Source organism: Meleagris gallopavo, chromosome Z (genome assembly GCF_000146605.3).
Source record: "Meleagris gallopavo isolate NT-WF06-2002-E0010 breed Aviagen turkey brand Nicholas breeding stock chromosome Z, Turkey_5.1, whole genome shotgun sequence".
NCBI classification, from domain to species: domain Eukaryota; kingdom Metazoa; phylum Chordata; class Aves; order Galliformes; family Phasianidae; genus Meleagris; species Meleagris gallopavo.
In genome coordinates this window covers 47350009-47358622 of record NC_015041.2, presented here as the reverse complement: position 1 = coordinate 47358622, position 8614 = coordinate 47350009, and the positions used below count along the sequence as shown (strand labels likewise).

The following is an 8614-nucleotide window of genomic DNA, read 5'->3' as shown; positions in this document are numbered from 1 at the left end:
GACGGCCCAGCTGCGGACGGACAGTGAGGGAACGGCGGTGCCGCGCCGTTCTGCGCCCGGGAGGCCAAGCACCGCTGCGCTTTCGCAGAGGGCGCGATGGGGGACTGTCGACGGCTGCGCTTGCACCTGAATCCGCTCCCTGCGAGGACGCCGCCCCCCGGCCGACGGCGCTGCTGCAAAAGGAAGGTCCGGGAGCAGCATGCTCCGTCGCGGGGACGGCCGGTTGGCTTCCTGCTTTATCTGGAGCGTGGTGGGGCAGGTTCAGAGCAGCGGTGCCAGTGGCCTTTCAGAAATGCGGTGACGGGTTGTTGGGGTGTTGTTTGTGCTCTCACTCTTACCGATCTGAGTGCTGTGAGCGGCACGGGCTGCTCAGCCCGGGGGAGGGGGGGGAGGAGAAGTGCAGCGGAGGGCTGCCTGCTGCTCGTGATGCTTAGGCCGATGTGAAGCTCGTGGGCAGTGTCATGTCCGTTAGAAGTCAGACATAGGGAAAAAGCAGTTCTCAGTGAAGCTTCTGAGGTAAAAGCACAAAGAAGACAAGTCATCCTGAGCTTGTGTGTTATTAGGTGTGATAGAACATCCCTGCTTCCTGTAGGCAGTGGACATGGAAGTGGCCTGTCACCAGAGGTAAGGGTGGCGTGTAGCACACCACTTGCTACAGAAGCGTTTGAGTGGGAAGGGCCTCTTAAAGGCTGTCTGGTCCAACTCGTCTGCAGTGAGCAAGGACACCTACAGTTGGATCGAGTGCTCAGAGCGCTTGAGTCCAGCCTGTCCTTAAGTGTCTCCAGGAACAAGGCATCTACCACCTCTCTGGGCAACCTGTGCTAGTGCTAAACCACTTTTATCATTAAAAAAAAAACTTATTTCTTATATCCAATCTAAATCTCCTCTCTTTGAGTTTGAAACTATTTCCCCCTGTCCTGTCACAATAGACCCTGCTAAAGAGTCTGTCCCCTTCCTTCTTACAGCCCTCCTTTTGATACTGAAAGGCTGCTACTGGGTCTTTCCAGAGCCTTCTCTTCTTCGGGCTGAACAGCCCCAGCTCTCTCAGCCATTGCTGTCAGGGCAGGTGTTCCATCCCTTGGATCACTTTATGTTCTCCTGGCTGAAGTAAGGTGAGCCCCACCACCATGGCCACAAAGGGAGCCAGAAACCCTTGGAAGGAAGTGCAGCGGTGCTACACGAGGGAGGTAATAAAGCCTCGTTGCAGTATGGGAGCAGCAAGGAGGCTTGGTACTAACAAGAAGGCCTGGGATGCCCCATGACCTGCTCTTCCCCTCTCCATGCACCAGAACCAAGGTCTCAGGGCCTTGCTGCCTCCAGCTGTTGGTGCTGGGCCCCACTGCCACTGAACTGTGGCATATCCTGTAACCTAGGGCTTAAGGCACTGCCAGTGAAATAGTCTGTCTGCCTACACAGCTGTCCTGCACATGACAGTGAGTTGGAACTGAGTGGGCCTTAAGGTCTTTTCCAACCTGCACCATTCTGTGATTCTTTGATTTGGTTCTATAGGATTTATGAGAGTTAGTGGCAAAACTGAAGGTGAAGTGCTCCATATTACAGTTAAAACTGCAGTCAGTAATGAGTCTCATCATTCTTTTTTCACAGTAAAAAAGAAAGACTCTAAAGCAAGTAAAAATGTTGGAATCTAGTAGTACTTTCTTTTTTGCTTAACATCAGAGAACATTGGTAAATTTCAAGCCAGAATCCACAGCAGCATGCCAGTGGTTGTAGCTATTTAATACTTCATGATGTGTTGTTCCTGTTAGGGAGTCAACCAATTTAAATGGCTGCTTTTTTCTCTTATATCTATCCTATATCTCCTAAGTAATGTCTCTTAATTTATGGTGTCAGCCCACACCTACAGCGGTGGATGTTGGTGCTATGACAGTAGAGGTTGAACCTTCCCACCAGTATTCCATTACACATTGTTGTAGTGTGAAAGATGGCAGCAGAAGAGCAGTCGGACAGAATGGTGTCTGAGGTGGAAGTGCAGATGAAGCAAAAAGTGTGGCACTGAATTTCCTCCATACGGAAAAAATAGCACCCACTACATTCAGTGGTGCTTGCTGAACATTTCTGGAGAGCAAACAGTGAATATGAGCGCTGTGAGGCAGTGGGTGGTATATTTCAGCAATGGCAATGGCTGCAGCGGTTCACCTCTGCTGGTGCAGATGTTTATGAGCATGGCATACAGGTTCTTGTTCATCACTGGTGAAAGTGCACAGCTCATGCTGGTGACTGTACTGAAAATCAGCGTTTTGTAGCTGAGAATTTGCTCTAATGAATAGCGTTGCTATGCTCTTTGTTACAGTTTCAATGGAAATAAATAGAAGGCATTACTTTCGGAGTCACCTATGAATTTACTTTGATAGAGCAAGTAATGTCTGCTGCAAATCCTTGGCTTTTTAGTTAAAAATTCTTTTTTTTCCTTTAAATTTTTATTTTTTCTCTTCTGTCAAATGAAGACTAAACTGCGTTCCCTTAATAATTGTAATAGTAGCCAGCATAGTGTTTATCCCTGGGTGAGTTCTGGTTACAGTCTTAGCTGAGTTTTAGTGTCAGTAATGTAAATGGGCAAAAGCTTAAAAGAGCTTAAAAATGTGCCTTACGTTTCTTTGTGCATTATTGTTGCTGCATGGGGCTCTTTGTATGGTGAGTAAAGGTGCAATCTTTGCCTCAATTAGGTATAAATGGATATGACAAGACACAACATCAGAGTAGATAAGGAGGGATAAAGCCATATAGGGAGGGCTACAGGGCTGCCTGCCTGGATAAAACACTGCATGCCACATGCTCTGGCTTTTGTTGCAAGAAACATTTAAGAGCATTTTTTGGATTGAGAAACAGTGCAGTCCTGGGCTGCTGTTTGGAAGACCTAGCTGTTGGGATGATTATGAGGGTTTGGCGTTCTGGAGGACTCTGAAGCAGCAGAAGGCAGCTGCTTGCACAGCAAGTGATGTACTTTGTGCTGAAAAACTTATACTCAACATAAAAAAGGATCAAAAGGTAGAAGGAAGCAGTAGTAATGCAACTTGCTCAGTCATCTGGGCAGACCTGAGGCAGGCTTCCTTGTTTCAGAAGTTTGCATCCAGTTGCTCACTCCTCAGGTTGCAGCTGTCCTTCCCTTCAGATCCTCTGTTCCGTGGATCTCCACAACCTGTTCCTCTTGAAACTTTCACTTCCCATCATACTGTTGCTTGTTTTCTGGATGCACAGAGTACTGTCACTAGAGGCATTCTTTGTTTCTCACGTTTTTCTTTGTGTTATTTCCTAGATGTTTACTGTAACTTTATTCTCGACAGAATGTCATTTACCCCACTTTGAGCTCGTTTGTCAGAAGAAGAATAACAGATCCTATTTGGCACTTCTCTTTCAGAAGAATTATTGTTGCCTCGCCTGAATTTGTCTACCTGAAGACTACTTTCCTTGGTAGTCCTAGGAATGCTGCTGGAAAAACAAGTTACTGAAGGTTGTTAAAATGAGCTATATTGGAAGTTTGCCTTTTTTCTTCTTTTTTTTCTTTTTTCTTTTCACAGAATCACAGAATGGCCCGGGTTGAAAGGGACCTCAAGGATCATGAATCTCCAACCCCCCTGCCACAGGCAGGGCCACCAACCTCCAGATTTAGTACTAGAACAGGTTGCCCAGGACCGCATCCCAACCTGGCCTTGAACATCTCTAGGGGTGGGGCATCCAGAACCTCTCTGGGCAGCCTGTTCCAGCACCTCACCACTCTCATAGTAAAGAATCTTCTCTGAAAGCAGGAGGAAGAAACTTATTGGAAAAATAAAGAAAATACCTCTCAGTCAGAGCCTCTGTTCTGCTGAAGCAGAAAGAAGGAGGCAGGAGGTAATGGGAGTTTCCAAGGCCGCCAAGTGGACGAACAGCTTCCTGTGTCAGGAAAGATGCTGGGATATTGGGCTGGATGCTTGGGGTTCAACTATCAGTCCTTAACACTTCACTTTAGTCTCCCATTCCTCAAGCTTTTCTGTTCTTTTCCAAACCCTTCCTGAGCTGCTGAGGAAAACCCTTCATGTGCACTACACTTTCCCTGGTTTTCTGCAATTCCTAATGCTTATGTCCTTTCATTTTGTGGAACCATTATCTGCCCTTAGATAGGGTGCTTGTATAGTCATGGTGAGGTGGGGCAGCATGGCTTTCCCCATCTCATAGCAGGGAGTGAATTCTATAGGGCTATGTGTCCATAGGCTATGTTTCCATAGGTCCACTGTTTCCACCACCACCTCATAGTGCTTCTTGTGCTTTTAGTTATAAGAATTGAGCTAACTGAAGAAAATCTTTTTTTTTTTTTTCTTCTTTGCATGTGTGTATGTGCATTCAAAACAAACTCTTTGCTTGGCTGGAACCCTGAATCTGTTCACTGTCTGATCTTGTTCCCCTGGGAAGATGCTCATCATGCTGAACATCCAGAAATAATTGGATGTGGGGCTCCCCAGCAGAGATTGAATTCAGTCCTAGTGGAGATGTGTTGTGGCAGAGGGCATGTGCTGTGGCTTATTTGATGTTGCCTGAAATCTCAGTGGAGCAGTGAATCAGCAGGCCTCACGTGGGACTGCTGCTCTCTTCCTCAGGCTGCCATCCAGTTCTCCCCTTACTCCTTGTTTTTGCCATAGTGAATAAAGTATTCTGTGCCACCTGTTAAATCTGGGAGTGGAAACAGATATACACATGGTGGTCTGCACATGAAGCTGCCTGTTTTCCTATTATGCTTATGAAAGTGAAATTCCTGGAGCTGCCAAACCCAGCTCTCTCTGCAGCCTCCAGGATACTTTCACTGTTTCATGCTCCTTTCTGAAGTAAAAGCTGCGTGGTCCTGCTACAAACCAGCTGCAGCACCTTTATCTCTTGCATGCTCTCAGGAAAGTGAGGTGAGAGAGAGAGGCTGCCAGTCACGGCATATTCTGCAATGCTAAGCAAGCTTTGGCACTGCTCCTGCACTATCTCATGGCCACCTAACACATAGCTAAAGGGCTCCCCTTTTGCGGACTTGGGGAGAGATTATACCCTTCCTTTCCTCTCTGAAGCTGGACTTAAACGTGGTAAACTCTATGACCTGCACCAAGTTGAAAATAGAGCTGTCCTTCAGCCTTTGCACTAGCTCTGCATAGTGCTCGTGAGCCCAGGCAGATTGAGATGAAGGCCCATCGCCCTGGGACAGTGCTACCTCTGCTGTGGAGGTGCAAGCAGAGTGCCCGGCCACTCTGTTGAGTAAGCTCTCACTCACTACAATATGAGTGATAAGCTTTACTAGGTCTTAGTGTATTTTCTTTTAATGCCTGTGCTGTAGTCTCTACAGTGTGACGTGTTTGCTCTGTGCCTGGCTTGTGTGTTCTGTCATTGGTACTGCTGGTAGCTGGTGGCATTACTCAGCTTGCAGTATGTGAAGCAAAAACTCTGGTGATTTGGAGAGCAAAAGACTTGAGAGTGCAGTGCCAAACACCTTTCTAGCTGGGTTGTAATACAGTGATCTGGAGCAGAACTGACACTGCCAGAAAACCTCTGTCTGGGCTTGAGCCTGTGAGGTGGCTCTGTGCAGGAGCTGGACTGAAGTGTAAGAGGGCTGGTGGCCATTTGTTCCTTGCAATTTCATTTCTGTTGCTGCATGTACATGATCAGACTTGCGTGAAGTTGTGTTGACCTCCAAGCCTCATTCCTGTCCCAGGTGCATCTTCTGCCTTCTTTCATGCTTGTAGGCAAAAAACAGCACTGCTGGTCACTTCTTCCTGCTGTCTGCTGTCTACTTGTTTTTCTCACAGCAGGATAATGTCCTTCCATTTTCCCTACCGGCAAAAGGCAGGAGTGAATCTGGTCTGGTTTCCTTTCCCTTCTTGCTTTCCTGTGTGCATTCATTTTTTTTCATGTACTTTCTGGGTTTGTGTTGGATTCATACTCTGTCCCATATTCTCTTTCCCTCTTAGTACTGTATATCATGCATTCTTTTCTACCTGTGGTCTCCAGGAATGTTTTTATGATCTGTGATTTAGGAAAGTGTTCCAGGACTGTCTATTTGGTTGCAGAGATGTATCTTGTTACCCAAACTCCGGTCTCTGAGGTATCTTACATACCTTTAACGTGCCACAGAAGTGGCTGAAGACTGCTTGGTGTTTACTTACTTGTCAGCATGCTGGCAAGCTATACTGGCAGCAGCACTTTGCTGAAGTGCTGTCTGATCCATGGCTTAGGCTTGATGTGGAGTTCTAGAAGATTGTCTGGGATCAGCCATTGCAGAGCAGTCTTTTAAGATTAACCTTCCTGACCCTTGTTCTTTAGCATCAGGAAGTTACAGGCAGTGTGTTTCTAATAAATTCCTCCAAGTAGCCTGTTCTGCATTTGGCAGTCAGGCAGGTATCTCAGATGAGCACACATGCACAGTTAGCCTTGGAGCTGAGGTTAGAGTTATATGCTGACTAAAAACTGACCAGATGTTTGAGTGCATCTGGAAGCCTGTCCTCCTTCTTAAATATGCAAAGGCAATATGCCTCTTCCGGTCTGCTCAGGGAGATACAAACTGTGTCCATTCAGGAGGGATCACTGCACCTGTGATGGGAGTCATGTCTGCTATGGTGTAAAATGACTTCTGGGATCTGGACAGGACCCATTTTTCCTATCTGCTCTCCTGTCCTGGGGATGGTGTGAAGCACATCTTGCAGTAGAACAAACAGTCTGATTCTGACTTGCTGATAGCTGGAAGGTTTGGGGAGACTTTTCTAAAAGCTAGATCTAAAGAAAGAGGTTTTTCTGTTGCCTGGGACCACAGAGTAAATGTGGCCTGCAGGGTTTCTTCCCTTGTTTTTCTAAGGTATTGAATGCGTTTTTCTCCTCCATAAGAAAAAAGGCAGATTGAGCTGAGGAGCCTTGTCTACATGTCTGCCTGCCATGTGCCACATACTTGTAAAACTAGTTCTAACTGCTCCAGCAAGAATTTCTGCCATGTAGTAGTTGGTGTTATTCATTTGTTTAGTTCTTGTTCAGAGTGAAAAGTTCTATAAAGGTGCCTTCTGATTGTGTGTCATGGCAGCTTCCTTAAAGGAAGGGTCTTTGCTGTGCTGACACAAGAGGTGCCAAGGTGAAGGTGATTGACAGCCTGCCATTTCAGCAAAGTGACAGCAACTTTTGACTTGATGAAAGATGGAAGTCAGGTAAACATTTTGCAGAAGCATAGCCTGCTTGGGCTGTGCTGTTGCTACTTTTGGCAAATACTGGGAAGATGAGCTGGGATGGTGTTTCTTTTGAGAAGCTATGACATTGTCTCTCGGAAGAAAGCCAAGGCCACACTTACAATGCTTTTAATTAATGAAAGGTGAATTTTGACCTCAAGGCCTGAGAAGAAAGATACCGAAGGAGGGCTTGTTGTGTATGCATAGCCTCTTTAGTTAATATACATGCTGGCAAGCTGCCAGGTGATCTGCTGGGTTGGCATATTGTTTCTCTTTAGCCTTGTACTCAGTACCTGGTGTGAGTGTTGCACATACTCAGCTGTGTCTCCTCTTCCCTGGCAGAGTGAACTGAACTCCTTTCTGTGGACCATCAAGAGAGATCCCCCATCTTACTTCTTTGGCACCATCCATGTCCCATACACCCGTGTCTGGGATTTCATCCCAGAGAACTCCAAGAAGGCCTTTCAGCAGAGTCACATAGTGTACTTTGAGCTGGATCTCACTGACCCCTACACCATCTCTGCTCTCACCAGCTGCCAGCTGCTGCCACAGGGGGAGAACCTTCAGGATGTGCTGCCCCGTGACATCTACCGCCGGCTCAAGCGGCACCTGGAATATGTCAAACTCATGATGCCATCTTGGATGACACCAGACCAGCGGGGCAAAGGGCTGTATGCAGACTACCTCTTCAATGCCATTGCTGGCAACTGGGAGCGGAAGAGGCCGGTGTGGGTGATGCTGATGGTGAACTCTCTGACGGAGGTAGATATCAAGTCTCGAGGAGTGCCTGTCCTGGATCTGTATCTGGCCCAGGAAGCAGAACGTCTTAGGAAGCAAACAGGCGCCGTGGAGAAGGTGGAGGAGCAGTGCCACCCACTGAACGGGCTTAACTTCTCCCAGGTGGGACAGAGCTTGCAGAATGGCACAGGGCATTGGGCTGGTTGCTGGGGCAGACATGTAGCAAGTAGGAGCATGGGAATTGGCCTGGAGTGATTGCTCTCCATGTGTGGTATCTGGAGTCTTGCATTTGCTGCCCGCACCCCTTATCTCTTTGTATACGTGTGGGAGAATCTGCTAGGCTGTGGGAGTTCAGGCTGCCTCCTAAATTTGTTTAGACCTGGCCTGAGGAGGTCCCTCTCCTCTTCTCTGGAAAGCCTTGGACAGACTCCACCCCAAGTGACACTGGACCCTTGGATGTCTGCTCTATGACCCTGCGAGGCATGTTCATAGTAGGTGCCTGGGGCAGGTTGGGACTCCGTGTCTAAACTTGCTTTTGTAATAACTAGGTAAGGAGAAAGATGTAATTACCTGGGGGAAGGAGGGGCATTGTCAGTGAAGCTGGGATGTACTAGTGTTTGGAAAAGTAGCTCAGCTGACCTCTCATTACCCCGAGGAATAGGGGCTCATCCTCTGTATTAGAGTTATTTTATTTATTT

The 8614-nt window shown here is 47.3% G+C and overlaps 1 protein-coding gene across 2 annotated transcripts in view; it reads left to right on the top strand.

The window, feature by feature from the left end:
• The first annotated feature begins 4784 nt into the window (after positions 1-4784).
• Positions 4785-8614, top strand: part of LOC104915200 (metalloprotease TIKI1) — a 54097-nt gene continuing 50267 nt past the window's right edge. Inside the window, exon 1 of one of the 2 annotated variants that reach the window (XM_031557348.1) lies at positions 4785-8078. In XM_031557348.1, coding sequence (XP_031413208.1) covers positions 7404-8078 — 675 coding nt within the window. In that variant the 5' untranslated portion in view covers positions 4785-7403. The remainder of the gene's footprint in view (positions 8079-8614) is intronic. The other variant, XM_031557347.1, reaches the window with a different exon arrangement.